This window comes from Parasteatoda tepidariorum, chromosome 1 (assembly GCF_982258835.1).
Source record: "Parasteatoda tepidariorum strain Cologne lab strain chromosome 1, Ptep-v5.0, whole genome shotgun sequence".
Classification (NCBI taxonomy): domain Eukaryota; kingdom Metazoa; phylum Arthropoda; class Arachnida; order Araneae; family Theridiidae; genus Parasteatoda; species Parasteatoda tepidariorum.
This window is the reverse complement of record NC_141755.1, coordinates 107301860-107322494: the sequence shown is the minus strand read 5'-3', so window position 1 is coordinate 107322494 and position 20635 is coordinate 107301860. Positions and strand designations below refer to the sequence as shown.

The window sequence follows — 20635 nt, the reverse complement described above, 5'->3', positions numbered from 1 at the left end:
TGCAGAAGAAATGTTCCTTAGTCACCGGCAGGTATCATACCAGGAACTTCTTTCACCATGGAAGAATGTGTACACATTGGACCAGGGTGAGTTGTGAAGTTGTTTGGAGTAAATCACTGAATAACGTTAATATGTTTAAAATTAGAGAATATTTACTTATTAGCTTAAATCTCGTGTTCAACAAATGAACATATACAATAATCTGTTCGCAATTTTGTTGCTAAATATTCGCATTTGCTTATCATTATTTCGGTTCACTCTTGCAAAGCCACTACTGTTATACAATAACTTATTTTATGCAGGCAAAGGGTGTTCTCTTGTAGGAGAAAAATGGAAGGTCCCGATGTTGGATTTGCATGGGCAGTTGCCTCGGCTGCCTGTTTCATGAATTTCATCATGGCTGGTCTAGGGAGGATGTCTGGTATCCTATTTGTGGCCTTCATAGAATTCTTTCAAGTAGACAGGAAGAGGGCCTCTATACCTTTCAGCGCAAGATCTTCAGCTAGAAATTTGTTTGGTAAGTAGTCTTGTAAATTACAAAGAATATGGATGGTTGACCGTGTATCGCGTTTTTTTTAAATTTCAATTTCCAGGAAACAAACAACATAGAAATTTGGAAGACTCCGGAAGCATGTTAAGCAACCCAAAAAATAACCAATGGTGATATTTTGCACAAATGAGAGATAACATTCAAAACAAGACAAACCTTACATTTATATTGTGATATTAATTTTCTTAAATTTGTTTTAGTCTCGCAACCAATGAGAATTTATAAATTGTAGGAAATTCTTATGAATGGTAAAATAACGTTCAAATTTAAACATAAATCACATTAATAAAGCTTCCCAGAATATTTAGCCTGTTGACACATCGCCTCGTAAGCATACATTAAGCGGAGGGATACACCGGAAATTTTGTAAATTTTTTTCCGGTTTTAAGAAGTTTTTTATTGTTTACATTCTGACAACCATCCATATATCCCCCAACAATACAAAATCCAGTGGATTAATGATAAATTGTTCGTTATCATGTCACATATAACATGATTAATTTATTACCAGGATAAAAGATTATTGCGGAGCTCATATCGAAATATCCTATTTTGTATCATCAGTTCCTTTCTACGGCATATTTAAGCATTAACATTGCAGTAAAGCGTAATAATTATTTTGAATTTTGACGTAATAATTATTTTGAAGGGTTATAGTTACTTCATAATAACAGATAGATCACGTTAGATTTCTAATGAAACTTTTTTTTTTACTAGTGAATGACTCATATTGTTCAAAAGGCAATCAAAAGAATTTCTGAATTACTTAGTTCCATCAAAATTATTTGCAAGTTCTATCAGAATTTCCCCCCCCCCCCCACTGAACCATTTCCTAAGTTCAATCTGGAATATCAATAACCTACTTCAGTTCAAGAAAGTCCCGCAGTGGATTAATCGCAAGGACCCGGTTCCCCGTAGAACACCAAAGTCAAGCAACACTGGCTGCGGTCAGTAAGCGGGTGGTTTACCACTTTGACCAGTCTGCGTAGGGACCGAGGGTGTACGGTACCAGTCTTCGTTAAACTGTTCTACGGTTAAGTGCTCGACTTCGCTCCCCTTTCAACAAAAGCAGAGGAGCCATCCTCTCTGCAGAGGATCAAAATTATGATGGCATGTCTTCGGATCATCCTCAGGGATGTTTCCCAGACCGTCGCCAATAGCCCATTGTGCAGCTCTAGTGTGACGAAATAAAGTACCTATCTACCTGTTAGAGGAAAGTTCTCTTCACATTTTAAGATGTACTACGGAGCTCTGCCTCTCCTTGCTCGTTAATCAATGAGATTGCTCAGTTATCAATATTAATTATTAATGATAAACAGATCAAAATATTAATTTTTAATGATAAACAGATTACATCAAAATTACAAATTATATGGTTTAAAGAACTCAACGTTTTTATTGCGTAAACACAGATTGTTTTTTAATGATTGTTTGTTTTGTTTTAAGTTACTATTAAGGCTCGTTGAATATTTTTTCTGTCCAAGTGATAATTTATTAGGAAGTAATTTTTTTCATTGTCACTACTCTCTATATATATTTCTCTTACACGGCGACAAAAAAAGCCTCATTACAACTCCCCGAATGGCAACGCTACAAAATCGACCAATGATTGTCGCTAAAAATGTCACATGCCAAATCTTGCTGAGGTGGCTCAACATATAGCGCTTTTAAAAACAGAAACTGAAATAACCAGAGAGAGCATTAGCAGTTGTTCAATTCAGCTGCTGCAATCTCATACTATTAAGCTAAGCTGTCGAAAGAAGTCCAGAAATTTATAATTGTGTGTTTAAGGAAATTCTTAATCTTTAATAGTAATTATTTTTTTGTTATTAAAAAAACCCTTAATCTTTCTCAGTATTTGTTCGCATTTAGTATTTATTGCAAATTAATGTTTAGTTTCTGCAAGTTTTTTTTTGTTTGTAAGTCAAACTTCTAAGATTTATACTTATGTTTTTAACAAAGTTGTGAATCATGGTTATTATTTTTTAAGAACATAATGTTTTGTTCATGCAGGTTTTTCCATTGCAATTCACTTATTTCAATTTTTAATAGACTTAATTGTAGCCAAAATTTTAACGTTTTTAAAGAGATATGAGTTTTAGAAATTTGATCTTAAGATTCTATACTATAGCACATTTCTAATAGGTTTAACGAATTACATGTCATATATTTGAATTCAAATTTATTTTAATGACTTAGTATTTACTAAAAAGATGTATTTTTTTTTAAAGTTGTTATATGGATTTGAATGATAGTTTTGAATTCTTAGAATTTGTGCGTTTGCAATGTACCTGAGTTAGTAGCGAGCGAAGCGAGCTTGTTTTGTGAAGCAAACCATATAAGATTGCGTAGCAATTTTCAGGGGTTAGCGAGCAGGGGGCGCAGCCCACTAGTATTTTTAAAATTTCGTATTCATTATTCTTCATCATTCACTATTATCATAATTAATTACGCACGTTTAAAAATGTTTATTATAAAATGTTGCGCAAAAAGGTAATATCATAGGATTAGTCTATGATAAAGGAACATCGCTTTTAGATATAAGCCCATGATTTAGAATAATCAAGACGAAAATAATAGTAAGAATGGATGATAAATAAATACTAGAAGTATAAGATTATATGCCGTTAAACAAGGGATAAAGTAATGTTTTACAAGCAATATACTTTCTAAAGAATAATTTTTATTACAACAATAATTAACAGTATACTTTTATAAATTCTGTTAATTCCATGATCTCAGCAAAAAATTTCCAATTTTTTTTTATTGAAGGATCATGTGATTTTTTTCATCCAATAAAAATGCACTAATAACGCAGTGAAATGGATTTAGGCCATTATCTTCAATGTTAAATAAGAGAATTATGTGAATTATTCCACTTGTGTTTACATGTTCTGGTGTATTTATTATATCATCATACCTTTTGACTGTAGTATGTTACATCAGTTTGGCAGCTAAGAACAATTTTTATCCCCACAGGTCCAGTTGTAGGAATCTTGGGTCAAAAATATGGCGCCAGGAAAGTGATCGTATCTGGAAGCCTGATCGGTAGTATTAGCTGCATCCTCTGTTTCTTTACGACCGACATCGTATGGATAACCATTCTGTGGGGTGTCATAAATGGTAAGCATCGTCTACTTTTACACCTACATATTGATTCTATTTGGCTATAAATTGTGCTTCTAACTCTTCCAGTCGCAACTTGTACAGTTTCAGACGCAAAGGTTCTAGTTGACGTTTGAGCATTAGTCTGAAACTGCTCTCAGGAATAATGGTTAGGAAATAACTGCAACTTGTATTGCTATCAGATGCAGAACTCCAGTCGAAATTTGAGCATTCTAGCTAGTTTAAAATTGCTAATCTAGTTTCTCTAGTACACATACGTAATAAACATTGGCATTCAGTGTATCTCTCGTATTCGTATACAACCCTCCGTCCTCCCATTTGAAACAATGTATAAGAGTTGTTGCTGTTTAAAACGTTAAAATCATTAACATTATTTATTGAATTCGGTGCACAATAATGTCATAACATATAGAATTGAGTCAAGATTTCCTGTATGAAAACGGATGCAGAGGAATAGTTTTGGAATAATACATGGGCGTCGTTGACGGGGAGGACGGTGGATATATGATCCTTTAATATTTTTTAGGAAACTCAATGTGCCAGAATATTGAGGGGAATTTTTAGAGATCTTTAAATATTAAGGGCACATATAGATCTAATAACATTTTTATAAACCCTCATCGATTTAAACTTATGAAAGGTAGAATCAGGAAAGAGGTTAATGTTTTTGCAGATCCTTAGCGGATTTAAGTTTTTAATGTGAAATTTATAAGATTTATGTGTATTTTTATTACGCCCCCATCAAAAATTGGATAACTGCGATGCCCATGGAATAGTAATTAAAGAACGCTGGATGATGACTCTTGTTTATGATCAATCTAAATTAGATCAAGAGTCCAGAAAGAACATATTGAAAAACGGTGAAATTTACTTTTTTCTTTTCACTGCATGTGTCGCAGGCTAATTAAAAAATCCTGCCTTTTGTTAATGTCAACAACATTTTACAATCTGCCAGACTCATTGGTAAATTTCGATTCTAAAATTTCTTTTTATTTTATAAATTGTCCTATATTTTTGTAGACTTTTTAGAAGCAACATCTATGCTTTTAGGCTAATTTAAAAATGAACGGACAATTATTTAATCAGACCCAATCTGGTTAAGCGTAGTGCATTGAAATTTTAATAAAGCTTAGCACTTATTTGGGATTATTGCAAACAGCTTGAAATGACTCAAGTTAATTAAGCCACGAACATATTTTATTGTTTACAATAAGCTTAAAAAGGTATCAGGCTGATTTTTATTTCATTTTATTTTATAACCGTCGTTGAACAGTAGATCCAATTCTTTGGTTTACGACTACTAATGTTCAACTACGTAGCCTTGTAATTTTGAACCCAATCCAGAAGACAAGGGAACTTCGGGATCAAGTATTGGGAGAAATTTGCTTGCGAGAAGGTCTTTTTGAGGTTAACTAACCCGCTTTTGCGTTACATGGAGGGGAAAACAACTAGAACCTCCTACGGGTAGCCTGACGGCAAGGGGACTCTAACCGCCTACCACTGAGGATATTCTACGTCAGCACTGTGGTCGGTGCTAGCCGACAATTCAATTCGTATCATTGCTGAATTCGAACCCGGTTCACCTCATTGGAAGGCAAACGCTTTATCCCCTGAGCCATCGCTTCTCTATCAGGGTGATTAAAAAATTTGGATACATCTACCAGATTGCCTGGTGCATTGCAAAATGACGACGCTCGTTTGTAAAGACCCTTGTTATTCAATTAGCCTACTATAAAAAGGTATTTTGAATTTAATAACAGTTAATGATTAAATGATTTTTTTTGCAAATCTTTCAAACTTTTTTAAAATTTAAATATCTTATTGAATGTTTAAAATGTTTAGGTCTTGGTACGGCTCTTACTGTCACTCTGCCACAGGTTGTTATTGGTCAGTACTTCGTCAAGTATCGCACTACAGCTGCAGGCATGGGGTTCTCTGGTGGTTGCGTCGGCTCATTCTTGTTTCCAGTGCTGATAGAATATCTTCTACAAAATTTTGGACTCGAAGGAACATTCTTGATGATTGCCGCACTCGTAATGCACACCATTCCGGCGGCGCTAATTTTGAGAAAGCCATCTTGGCTTAACAAGAAGTCGCCAAGAGATTTTAAAAGTTTATGTGTGACACAAGTTTCGTCAGACAACCGTTCTGATTGCAACAAGAACAACGCTAGACTCGAAAAGCACCGACTGCACAATGATCTGAATAATTTCCACGATACTGTCATCTTTTCCGTGCAACAGCGACCATTTAAAAATGGAATTGAAAATCCTTGTATGTCTGATGAGTTTTTCCCAGATGTTGCGTTCCTAAAACGGAATAGTGAATTGGTGGTTAAATTGTTTTCATTGCCGATTTTAAGCGCAGATATTTTAGAAATTGATTTCCATGAATTTAGTGTCATGGCTGTAATTCAGAGCCTGTGCCAGTCACAAACCTATTCAAAACAAATCCACGAAAGTGCTGAACCACCGACACAGAGACTTTTCTACATTGGCGAGGACAAGGAACACTTGAAACTTATTGCGGACCAGCAATACAGAAGCTTCCACTTGCAAAGGAAGCCTTCAAACGAAGCTATGCTCCCCAGAGTACATTCCGTGCCTGATATACTTGTAATGAACGACGAAGAATCGAGAAGCTTTGTTTTGCGAAAATTACTGATTCTTCGAAACGTAAACGAACAGCAAATTCTTGCCTACTTCCCAGAAGCGAGGGTAAAAATTGTTCGAGTGGTTACGGAACTACGTAAGATAAGAATACCGTACGATAAAGAAAAACTCCAGCAAAAAGAAATGCTAGTGAGCAACTCAGTTAAGAATGACTCAGAACAGCCGAATTCGAATTCATTTGCTGAGCACATAAAAACTGCATTCAAACTGTATGCCAATCCTCTATTCTTGATGATTTGCATTTGCCGATCTGTCCACTTCATTACCTTTGTTCCGGCCATCACGACAGTTGTCGATTTCGCCATGGATAAAGGTTTGAGGGAGGAAGATGGTAAATATGTTATTGCTGCCATATCCCTGGGCGATCTTCTCGGACGCCTGTGCCTTGGATGGATAACTGACCGCGGGTTCTTGCCTCTTCCGAAGTATATGATGATAGTGATGGTTCTGCAGGCCATCAGTACGGCTTCTCTGCCGTTGATGCATACACGAATAACACTATTCTTGAATTTGGCGTTGTTCGGTATGTTGCAAGGGTCACTTTTTGTTCGCCATCCTGTATTGGTTTCAAAATACATGAAGAAAAATGAACAGTCTATAGCTATGGGATGTGTCAATTTTTTCTCTGGATTACTAGGATTTGGACTTCCGATGTATATCGGTAAGTATTGATTGATTTATTCAGTGTCTGCATTTGCCGATCTGTCCATTTAATTAACTTTGTTGCTATCATGATTACTATCGTAGATTTTGCCATTGATAAAGAATTTAGGAGGAAAGATGGCAAATATGTTTTTGAATTTTTTAGCAGTCATAAAACACTTAATATCCTAATTAAAAATAAATAAATAAATAAAATCATAAAGAATTTAGCCGATTTAGCTTAAAGCAAGCTTATTTAGAAAATGAAATTATTAAACTCCTAATGAAGATTTTAAAATTTTTATGGTAACGGAATTGCATTAGCTTTTAATTTCAATTTCTTACAAAATAGTAAAAAGCAAAGTAATTTCGATTAAATTTACATTGGGAAATTAATTGAATCGAAAAAAAAATTGTTAGGTTAAAGGCTTAGAATTTAACATATAAATGAAGAATCAGTTTTCTCTACAGTAAAATTATCCACGACAAGGTAATTATTTCGTGGCAGGGAGTTTTGATTATTTTTTAAACTTTATTTATATTATGATTTAGGACTTTATTACTGACTATTTTTTAAAAAAAAATTATTGTGTTTGCCATAAAATGGCATTTTAAATTTTCACTACAAAATATACTAAATTGAGGAAAACGTTGTTAACTCTAGAGCATGACAATACAATTTAAGAAAAATTAATAAAAAGCTGAAACATAACATAAAAACATTGAAATGTGTTGAATTAATTACCAATTTTTTTACAAATTTATCAATAATTTACTTCATAAGCCTTCTTAATCCTACTGCAATGAGCTTTATTTAATTAATGTATTGACAATAATAGCTGTAAACAAAATGGAATTAGTTTTATTCCCATGGGGCAAAAGTTTCAAAGGTTTGTATATTTATTTCAATTAACTCTGAAAACAAAACTGATTAAAACATTGCGTGATAAAATTGTTGTAATGTCCTTAAGAAAAAATTAGATTTCCTGCAAATGCTGAAAAGGATGAAAAATTGAGTTAAGCGGGGGCTGGGGAAAATGGAGCCAAATGGATACAGATGTTATTGGCACTACATATTTAACCAGCCAGGAATGAGTATTGGCTAACAAATTTAATCATTTAGCACATAAAATTAAGACTTTTTTGTACAATTAGATGCTTCATAAATAAAGAATTTTAATATTTCATTCATGCCAGTTCAAATAATCGCCAATTGTTTAGTGCTAATTGCTTTTTTCTTTAATACATTGCCGATACTCTTTTCAGTACTTTTAAACAGATTTAATACATTTAAATGGCTCTTCTAACAATTTAAAGATAGTTAGCAGTCTTTTCAATTATAAGTCAGCCGATATGCTAATTTTACTTACATATAGATGGCATTGGGAAACGAGGAAACATAACTCTAAAATGGTGGTGACTCTATTAAAAATGTTTCAGCTACAACAAAAATTCTTATTAGGTTCTTGGATTGTTTTAATAATACTAAATTTATCAAATGTCCACTTTTTCGCATAACCTCTTAGCCATTGCGATACAAAAGAATCTTTGCTTATAATCACTTTATTGTACCACAATGTTGCCCAGGGAACGCCAAACGAGGAGGCGAGGTTATTTTATTCTAATTGCTTAAACACCAGAAACAGTATTTGATGATGTACAAAAGGTCAAATCTTTTCTATCTCATGAGCATCGACCATTATCGGCAAAGTCTACCACTTTTGAAGTTTTATCATAGTCACTGGGTCTTAGAATAGTTGTTATTTTAGTGTTTAGCAATCAAAATAGTTCCCCAAGAGGGCTGTCAGACACATTTATAAGTAGCCAGAACATGGACAACAGCCCCCCGAGGAGTAAAAGAATCGTTGATTCCGTACATTCCATGCAAATATATTCTTACAGGGTAGATCTATGAATTCTGCCACATTCAAATAACAATGTAAATAAAAATAACAAAATAAATACAGTAGCATAAATAACTACTGGACACATAATTTTGATAAGCAGAATGCCAAATGAAACTTAGATATTTTAATGCAAAACAATATGAAACAAAAGCCAAAATGATGTCAGGGTAAATTTTGCTTAAATACTAAATTTATAATGATAAACTTGTCTAGTACTTAAAACTACACATGCGCATATGCAAGTTGTTCCTTACAAGAATTTTGAATTCAAGAGTGCCAAAGGAAGAATTTCATAAATAAACTCTGAAGAGACATAAAGACATGGAAATGACAGAATCGCCAATTTTTTCCCATACTCCTCTAAATAATTTTGAAAAGGTGGAATAGTAAAGCAATTGACTTAAATATTTATTTAATATCTACTTATTTAAATATTTGTTCCATCTAAACTTATTTATTTATTTTTCAGAATGTACATTTGATCTACAAAGAATTAAATCTCTAACTTCATTTTCATTAAATTAAAAATCATGTAAATTTTTTGTAGAATTTGTGTAAAAAACATAAACATTTAATTGATTTACAAATACGATAAATTCATCATAAAATGGAATGAAGGTATTAAATAAAAAGATGACGAAATTATTTGTCTTATAATTTTTAAAAAATGGCATAAGCTTGTGAAGTAAACATCTAATACAGGCCACTTTAAAATTATCGGGGCAATATATTTTATTCAGCTTTTAATAAGGCGTTGATAGCTAAAAATACAAAATGTACCATTAATAATTTTAAATCAAATTAATATGGTACAGAAGTACTTAATACTCTTAGAAAGTTTAGCTAAGATATGAACTTTTCGGTTGCTAAGTAGGCTTACCGAAAAATGTACAAGCAACAAAAGCCGATATTTTTTATTGAAAATAATGTTGTACTACTCTGGAATACAAACGTTATGGTGAGTTTGGTGATAATATGAACAATTTGGCATCAAAAACGCTTGACGTAAAGTGTGCTGGCAATGATTTTAATTAAAAATATGTGGTACTAATGTGATACACAATATTTTTGGCAAGTTTGACTTCGATGTGAAATATTTAGGGACTAAATCAGATTGCCGTGAAAGGTACTAATTATAATTGTAATTTAATGTGGTACTACTATGATATAAAATCCTTTTTGACAAATTTAAATAGGATGAATTTTTCGGTTATTAAATAAGCTTGTCGTGAATTGCACTATTAGTAATTTTAATGTGGTACGACTACTTTGGTGCATAATACTTTCAATAAGTTTTGAAACGATAATTGTTTCTTGCTAAGAAATTTTTGGTAACTAAATTGGCTTACCATAAGTTTTTCAACAAAGAGGAACATAAAATAAAGTATAAAGTTTAAAAAGTGTACAATATTAAACTACGACAAGAAAAACATTATCAAAATTAATCTAATTGCTATTTAGCTGTTTCAAATATATGAAATCATGTTTAGAGTGAGATTAAGCTCGAGACACTGAGATTTAATCTTTCTTTTAAGTTCATTGTAAGAACTAATTTTTTAATATTAACCTAAGTATGAAAATCTATCGTATTTTATCTACTGTAGTTTCGATTAAAATTGCTTACAAATACTATTTATTTTTTCTGAGTTTGTTTTTTAGTTTCATGATTCGATTAGTGAAAAGTTTTAAAGGTACATACCAATTTATAAATAAAAATTTTACTATATGAGTGACTTTACTATTCCAGTTCGTGATAATTCTCATTTTAGTTTATTACCTAGAAAGAAAATACTTATTAAATATACATAATCAGCAGAAACATTAGTTTTCAAAATCTTGAATAAGAAACTGTTGAGAAATTGCGAAAGCAAAAAATGCAAGACTCATTTAATTGCTGGAAAGCTTATCAACGTTAAAATTAGCTAATCCAATTGATTGGCAATGACTATTGAACAATTCCAAATAATTTAGAATTTAATCAAAATGAAATTCAGTCACCGAAAAATGAACTAAGGATTTAAAAGAATCCAAATTGGATCTATGATTTGTGAATAGATTTTGTACTAACTGGAAGAAAAAAATTATTCTGAAGGAGAAATTAAGAAAATGAAAATTTAAGATTCATTTAATTGCTTAAAAGTTTGCCAACTTTCAAATAAGGCAATCTAATAAATCGGCAAAAGCCAATATACGATTCTAAATATTTTAAGAATTAATATGAATGGTATTGAGCCATCGAAAAACGAATTGATTATAATAAATACACATTGAACAAATGGTGCAACAAAACATTGAACAAAAATATCTAAGGAACAAAGTAGGAACAGAAATCCAGAGCAGTGTAGAGTTCATAAAAGGACATTAAAATGTCCCAAAAACAGGATACTGAGTGGACTTTGTAAACAAGGTGAAGAAACCAGTAAAAAACCTTCAACTGGTAAAAGATCAAATTCAACCTTTGAAATAAGTCCATCTCAGGCTTAAAACCATTCAACTTCCAAGAGTACCTAGTAAAAAGGTAAATCCAGAAGAAGAGATTATAAAAGCATTGTAGCTGAAAGACTAAATCGTCGTCACAAAAAGATGAATACTTTAAACTGAGGAGAGAGTAAGAAAGCATGAAAACAAAGTACAGAGTGTTGAAAACCATCGTTGAAAAAGCAATTTTTAAACAACTTTGAGTCACAATAAAACTTGTAAAGTTTCAATGGCAGTGTCTCAAGTTAAAAAGAAAGAATCTATAATATTAGAATTCAATCATGTGATCAGTTTCCAACATTTTCATTCGTCGAGACACATGAGGTGACTTTCCGATATTTTGATTGGTCAAAGCAATTGGTTCGACTTAGCAATTTTTTTCATTGGTGAAACGAATCATATGATTTTTTAAAAATCAGGCTACCATAAGCACAAAATTATTATATGTAATAAAATTACAGTGCTTCAATAACTATAAATATTTTATTGTGATTTACGATTATAGGGTAAGAAACAGCTTATCGTACATCCATTTTATCGTACATCTGGAGAATATTTGTTTGCAATGTATTTAAAACAAATCTATTATATTATTCATCAAAATATTTATTTGAAATTATACTCATTTATTAACCATATATTGAGTTAGATGAGGTTATGAAATTTAAAACAGTGTAGGATAAATGCAATGACTCATTGCATCTAGTCATTATAAGTCACTTTTAGTAAAAAAATATTTATATTCGTTTGATTTTTTTATTTTCATAAAATTTATTTAAAAAAATTTAGTTATTGTAAAGGAATGTTTTATTGATAAAATGAATTAAAAAAATCAGTTTGAGAAGCGTAGCGAAATTACATGGATAAATTTCATTCCAAGTTTGTATATAAACATCGTGTCGTTGTTAGTATACAGGGAGGAAATTATGTCACATTTTTATCTCATCATATAACTTTTTTAACACTCTAAGTAAAAAGTTTGAATAACTATATGCCTTAACTGGGATACTAATCATTAATTGGTTCAAGTAATTAATGACTTTTATTCAAAAATAACAAATAATATTGAATTCGAATGTATAAATTTACTAAAAATTTGAATTAATTATTACTTAAGTTATCGAATTGCTTTTTAATTTTTTTTTATATTTCCAATGGAGTAGGAAAAGAACAAAATCTTACAAAATAAGAAGGAACATGATTTATAAAATTTCTTAAGCAGATGTCTAGCACTCGAAAATATTTTAAAAATATACAATACAAAAAAACAGCATGCAGCTGGCTTAAGTAATTAATAATTTTATAGCTTTTAATTAAAATAACTAATAATGATGAATTTGAATATATAAAGTTACTAAAAATTTTAATTAATTACTATAAAGTTATCGAATTGCGCTTTAATTTTTTTTATATTTCCAATGGCGTAGGAAAAGATCAAACTTCTTACGAAATAACAAGTGGAATGAATAATAAAGTTTGATCAGCAGTTGTCTAGCACCCCAATATATTTCAAAAATCTACGGTCAGGAAAGGAAGAAAAAAAAACTGCATGAATACTATTAATAAATAAACGATATTGTGATAAAAGAGAAAAACATAAAATTTTTGGAAATATTGTGATAAATAGTGGAGAAAAAACATAGTACGTTTTGGTCACTCAGGCGCAAGAAAATTCAACGATTTTTTTTGGTATTTTATTTAATTTTCATGTGTTTAAAAATAAATAAAATAAAAATAAATAAATAAAAGTTGGTGGAGGTCTACATTTTTTGGCTGTTTTTCGCTACCCGAAAAGTAGCAAAAACATTTATTGTTATAGGAACCAATCAAAGCTTTATTCATTATTCAGAAAGATTTTGAATAATTATTCATCATTCCTTAGTCATTATTCTGAATGACAAATGTCCATCTCTGCTTACATCCACAATTTATGTTTCATAGTGCTACACTTACGAAACACTCTATATGTGTGTGTATAATAAATATTATACGAAGACTAAAATTATAATGCTATCTCGGATTCTGACATTTTATCAATCTTTGACAATTAACAATTTTCTTTCCAGGTTTTTTCAGAGATACAATTGGATCATATGACTATATATTTTATATAAACGGACTGATTGGAGGGTGTGTTGGTCTGCTATGGATACTTGAGCCTCTTTTTCTTCGATGCACGCATGGACCTGAAGATAAGAAGAGGCCCGAAACATGACGTCTTCAGTGATTAATGCGCTCATGTATGCATTTTTGTAAATAGTTGAGTGGAAGAAAGATCAGGATCAAGGACTTATTGTGAGATACTGACAAGACATGATTTTTTTACTTTGATAACGTTTTTTATTTTCTTGGTATGGCAACAGTATTTTTTTTTAATGGCAGGCACTGAGCGTTCTTCGCTATGGAAGGTGTCGGAAGTGTTGCTCATTTTACGTTGCCTTGTGAGCACCAAGTCACGGAGGCGAGCAACATTACCCACGCCACACTGTCACAGATGCCTGTTCTTAAGGCTTGTTTACACGGTCCAAGTTTTTGAATCCGAGAACTTGAAGGAATTTCTCTCTCCTAGAAATTGGATGATTCGTCGGCACTATTCAAGTTCTTGAATGTCTCTCATTGGTCGGATGAAAAACCTGCTCAAGCGCATTGTTCATATTCAACATTGCAAAATCATACTTACATGAATTCAAAATTACTAGATAAATTAAAATAAAATCATAATAACACAAATAGACCATAAAAGATTAATTTATTTTGATTAAAATATATGAAAACGGACTACAAAATGACATTATCTGATACCTGCTTGTTGACGTCAGAAAGCTTGAAAAGCTGATTGTTGGTTAAGAAAGGAAAAACTTGGACGACGAAACTATCATCCAAGGACTTAGACCAAGAACTTGGATGATCGTTTACACGATCAAAGCTACAAACAAAACAAGTTTCCATCAATTTAAATCAGTCCAAAAACTTGGTTCATATTAAGCAGGCCTATAGGGTGGGGGACATTCACACGTCACGCACAACAGAGGGCTACACACAGAGAGAAACATCCATGCCCTGAGCAAGATTCGAACCCGCAGCTATTGGCTTCACAGCCAGGCACGCTAACTGCTCGGCCACCTGGCCGGCATGGCAACAGTATGTTGCCATGCCGGCAAGCAATAGCCACTACGAAAATATCTTTCGTTGAAAGATGACACCTCTTGTTTCTCTCAACAGCGTGACGTGTCACTCGAAAATAAAATTCACGAAAGTAAATATTCACATTTCATTGGTTTAAGCCCTTAGGAGTGGTGAAATTCACCTGCCAAGACCATCTGCATAAAAATATTTTAATTCTATTAAAATCGCAAACAAATACCTTGAAAGGTCAGTCTCGTTTAAATCTTTAATTAAAGTCTGCATTTAATTAAAGCTTGTAAGCAGTTTACATAAAATAGCAGCATACATTTGTGAAAATTAGGCAGGGGTAAATTGAATGACGAAAAACTATCAAGCAAAATGATTTAGTTCCAAAAACTACTACAGAGTGGCGTATTATTCGCGATCGCAACGCTCAAATAGACCATCTGGGGAGAAGACCAGTTCCATGTCTTGACCCGCCCTATTCCCTCTTAATATTTTACGTAATTAGGTGTCAAAATTATTTTTTCGAAATTTCCACGGCGTTTTCTTTTAGAACTATGTTCAATGTAGTTTTAAGTTCCATATAGTTTCCTAACTTAAATTTTTAAATCTATTTCAATATCAAGAGAGAAACTAACGTACTTCCTTCTCCTACGACTCTCCACACGCTATTGAGGAAAGCATGCGAATTTTTGCCATAGGAAGAGAGTTCTACTCTACGTCACCTGTAGCCCATTTTGATAGCCAATGCAGCTTTATAGATAACATATACAAATTATAATCATTTGTAATGATATGAAATTTAATCAACTTCTGTTTGCAAAATTTGTTCTGTATAATTTCGATCATAGTCTGACACCGGTTGTCGGAAATAGCGAAAGTGCTGTAATCGCTACTTTTTCCGTAGTTTGTGTGCTACTTAAAATGTAGTGTAGTAGGTAGTGCTTTGGTTGTTTGCAGCGATATTCCTAACAACTGATTTTAATGCTAGTTTCCTAAAGAAACTAGGTTCAAACGCAATTAATTTTTCTTATCTGATTCATGCAAATCTGAATGCGATGAGAATGCCTCTTCGGTTGAATTTTAATTATTATTGCTCCAGAGCACTGGGGAACAAAAATCATTTTTTGCGGTCAAAAATTAAAAAAAAATGAAGTTATAAGAAAAAAAAAATCTCAATATGGTTTTTTGTAGTAAAATGTCCAAGGAATATGACGGTGTATTTTGTTCTTTTGGTTTATATTAATACTATGCATGATTTTTTTGGTTTATAAAAATATTAAAACTATGCATGATTTATACATAAATGTATTTCTAAGATAGATATGAATTTATTATTTCATATAAATACTATTAAAACCAGCAGAGCCATTTCCCTATTTCTGCCCTGTACAATGAAATTGCAACTTTAGGGTGCTCTGTAAAAAAAGCCTTACGTTGCCGATGTAAAAAAAATGTGTACATTTGTTTGGTATATATACTCAAGAACTAAAAAAATTAGCTGCGAATATTTGCGAATTTGGCTGATGAATCGATTTTTATAGTTCGTGTCATTTTTATAATAATGATAAAATTAATGAAAAAAATTATAAAAATAAACATGTGATTATTATTTTTGTTATAACATTTTCAAAATTTTTTATATCTTGCAGAATAGATTCATTGTTTTTTTAAATTCGATAATCGAATTTGTAATTAACAATCTTAAATATTTTGATTCAATTTATTTAGTTTAAATTTGTTTTGATAAATATTTGCGATTTTACATCCATTACTTTATTTATTAAAATTATTAACCACAAATTTGTAATCAAAGATCTCAAAAACTACTAGTAAATAATTTTTATTTATTTATTTGCAATTTTTTTCAATAATCAGCCGCCATTTTGGACCCGCCATTTTGTTTTTTTGAAATTTTGACTTCATATTTGAAATCAGCGACCCAATAAAATCTATAGATAGATCAATTTTTAGAACATTGAAGTTAATTTTCTAATTTTGGCCGCATTTTTCTGATTTTGTCCCACTGCAGAGCAGAAATTTTTTTCATAAGACTTGGGAGCAGTTGCTTGTTTCATGGAAATCTTTTAATCGAAATTTGAGTAATCAATTTTCGGGTATTTGGAATTTTTGAAAACATTTGAAAGAAATGATTAGATTTTGAAAACATTTGAAGAAGTGATTATGTCAAAGGTAGATAGGTACATTTTGTTACGTCGCACTAGAGCTGCACAATGGGCTATTGGCGACGATGATCCGCAGACATGCCATCGCAATTTTGATCCTCTTCAGAGGAGATGGATCCCTTGCTTTGGTAGCCCGACGACCTGCGCGCGAAGTCGAGCACTTTACGGTCGAACAGTTTAACAAGGACCGATTCCGCACACCCTTGGTCCGTACGCTGGCTGATGAAAGTGGTCGCACACCCGCCTACTGACCGCAGGCAGTGATGCTTGGCTTTGGTATTTCACTTTACAATTAGTCCACTGCGGGACGATTATGTTAGAGAGTAAAAAAAAATGGGAATAAAAAGAGCTGCATCACTTCAAAATTTTAAGTTCCTCTTAATTCCTTGAAATTTTCCGATTTCATTTACATTTTACATCTGCATTTGATAAGGTTAATCAGCTTTAATATTACTGCTAGTTCTCTAATTTTTTTCGTGTATTATTGCAATTTAAAAAAAGCTGTCGATTTATATTCAAAAATATCTGACGATTTCATCAAATAAATTATGAATGTTTAAAAATGCTTTGCCCTATTTATCTAATACTTCTGTAACAAACTCTCTGAGTAAATGTATTTCATGAACTAAATTATTTCAACTCAAGCTGCTGAAATTAAACGAAAATATTAAAGAATTTATTATTTCAAAAGCATTATAGAGAGTAAAAAAAAAAAAAAATACAAGGTCAATAAACGAAGAAGGAATGAAACTACAATGTTGCTAAGACTTCGTCTACTACATTAAAAAAAAACAAATGATGTATTAAAAAATGAATAATTCTACATAATCATTACTTAATGGTTGTGTTCTTTTTCGCTTACGTCTACTTGAAAGATAGTTTTAAAAGTATAAATTTGGATTTTAGAATGTATGAAACGGAGTTATCAGGATTAATATTATGTTCAAACTTTAAAAAACCATTTATATTGCATGTAAAACAATTAATTCCAAAAAGTGATAATTTAACCAATGAAATATATAAGGTCATACGTTATAATTTTTTTGTTCAATCAAATGCAGCAAAGTAAACAACAATATTTTATGCTTAACGCACGATACGCAATGAATGCTTCAAGCACATTATAAACTGGTGCTACATTTTTTTACCTCGCTTCTTGGCCCCACACTAACCTTTACTATTTCCCACATTCATGTAAACAAAGCCTTTTTTTTATTTTTTATAAAGTTTCTATCAGACGGCAGCACAAATCATAGGTGAAAAAAAAAGCTTCCAACCGACATTTAAAAATGAATGGAGTCGATAGAAAGTATACTTCACCGCAGCCTTAGAAGGGATTAAATAATATTAATGGTTTGTTTAAAGAATATTAATGGTATGGGACAGCTATTTCAGTTAATTAAAAGTAAATTTTTTTTATGAAATTTGGTGTGTTGAAATGATCTTCACATAATGGTAAAATTGATGCAGTTTAATTTTTAATCGTTTAGTTGAGAGAGAAGAAAGAAATGCTTGCATTTATGGAAAAATAAAAATGAGAAGCGTATATTATTTTTCGCAATAAAATTGAGAATTTCCATAATAGAAAATAAGCAATATTCGACTAAGTCTTGGTCAACTAAAGTAAGAATTCAGTAAAATAAAGTAGTCAACTAAAACGAGATCATTAAGTAACCTATATTCTACTTGTTTTCGAAAATTAATAACTAAAGTAAAACATAGTTTTATTAATATTATGTTACTGTGTATAACAGAAATTATTAGTGGTTGTTGACAATCACATAGTCGCTTTGGTAAATGTCCGAATTATATACTAGGTCTAGTTAAGTGCCACTGCCCGGTATGCCCTACATAAATGTTTTTTTAAGGATAAGTTCCACTGCCTAGTAGGCATTTAACCGGTACTCCAAACACTGATCCTAATCTATCCTCAGCCGATTTTAAAATATTGAATAAATGTAACAATATCAACGAATAAATTAATATCAAATCGGATATAACAAATATTTCGGATGCGATTGTTGACATTCACTGGTGAAAGTCGACATTCCTTTAATTTCGGATATCCACGGTGACAGTTATGAGAAACCAGCTAGATATTAAAAAAACAAATAATATCTTAGAAGTGAAATTGCAATTTTTTTTTCGTAAATAATTCATTTTGCTGTAACAACTTCTGATAGTTTTAAGTACTCTTAGTAATAAAGTGTAGTTTTATTTTTTGCATTGTTGCAATGTACTATTATTGTTCAATGAAATTCTCAAATTGTAAAAATATATTATTTTACTATTTAATAATAAAATATATTATGTTAGAAAAAGTTGTTTTGATATTGAAATAAATTTCACACATGCACACTGTGTGTCAAACTAAAACCACACATCTTGAATTACTTAAAACTTAATAGTCGGATCTTACTGACCTGAAACATTTGCACACTTCAGGTCTCAATATATTGGACAACACTTGGTACAGTTTTAGCTTTTTAAAATAATATTTTAAAATCTTTTTTTCTGTTTGCATATGTAAAAATACAAATGGATTTACCCTCGTTGATCGGCGTTTTTAATTTCAATAGAAAGCAAGTAACATAAAAAACAATTTTTAAAGTCGCTTCCTACTTTCAACAAAGAAATTTTTTATTAAATAATTAAAATTTTTTCTCTCATATAAAGCTAAAATTAATAAAATTTAATTAATGAATTAATATTTGAAAAAAACTGTATTCCACTACAAGCTTAAAAAAATGTATTTGAATGGACGACTAAAAAGTTTTTTATAACGATTGAAAATTTGAACAAGATATAGGGAGAGGATGAACTAATAGTAGGTTCAGGTAACCTTATCTTACGTCTGAATCTAGTGGATTTTGTTTTATGACCAACAGGTAAGGAAATACACTATAGAAATTTCCTAAACTATACCAAAATTACTAAAAACTAAAATTTATTATTTTCATGCTATAATTAAAATTATATAAAAAAAATTTTTTTATTTATTTTTTGATTTTATCGTATTTGTGAGTTAAAATTCTTATAATTTACATATTTTTTAAGTAAAAATTGCATATTCTATCATTATTTAAAGCTTGGGCCTCAGGAGATTTTGTTATCTATAGCACATTTTGATATATCCATGGAACTAATGGTGCAAATCAAAATACATTTAAACCCATTCACGCAAAATATTATTTCAATATAATTTAACTCAAAAATTTTAACTTATTTTAATTTATTAATTTTTAATTTATACATGATAATTTGTTCTAAATTGAAAAGTTTAAAATTTTTACATTCTTTTAATATCTAGTCTCGAATGAAATTTTTTAAAAAAAAAAATTGATTGAATAGTGCCTGAGATATAAAAAGTCAGAATAGTCTTCAATTTTAGTTTTTACTTCAGAAATGTTATTAAAATTGCCTCTTTCAAAGTATAAATTTTAGTATTGAAACTTATAATATTTAAGATGGGGCAGACGAGTCACCTGATTTTTTTTTTTTTAAATGACAGGAATAGTCCAACTTTGAGAAATATATTAAAATGTAACCGTTGTTTAAAAAATATACATGCTTTTTTTCACTAAATTTTATATACCCATATTAGTTATAGTTTTATTTACGTCGTATTAGAGCTGCACAATGGGCTATTGGCGACGGTCTGGGAAACATCCCTGAGGATGATCCGCAGACATGCCATCACAATTTTGATCCTCTGCAGAGGGGATGGCATCCCTGCTTCGGTAGCCCGACGACCTGCACGCGAAGTCAAGCACTTTACGGTAGAACAGTTTAACGAGGACCCATACCGCACACTCTTGGTCCCTTCGTAGACTGACCCAAGTGGTCACCCACCCGCATACTGACCGCAGCCAGTGATGCTTGACTTTGATGTTCTACTGGGAATCAGTCCTCTGCGGGACTATACCCAGTTTAGAATAAAGCTAT

At 31.3% G+C, this 20635-nt stretch overlaps 1 protein-coding gene across 1 annotated transcript; it reads left to right on the top strand.

Annotated features, from left to right (window-relative positions):
* The first annotated feature begins 236 nt into the window (after nucleotides 1-236).
* Nucleotides 237-18988, top strand: LOC107448350 (uncharacterized). Its single transcript, XM_071179356.2, has 4 exons — nucleotides 237-517; nucleotides 3530-3673; nucleotides 5519-7009; nucleotides 13442-18988. The coding sequence occupies exons 1-4, from the start codon at nucleotides 331-333 to the stop codon at nucleotides 13588-13590; spliced, it is 1971 nt and encodes a 656-aa protein (XP_071035457.2). The 5' UTR covers nucleotides 237-330; the 3' UTR covers nucleotides 13591-18988.
* The last annotated feature ends 1647 nt before the right edge of the window (nucleotides 18989-20635 follow it).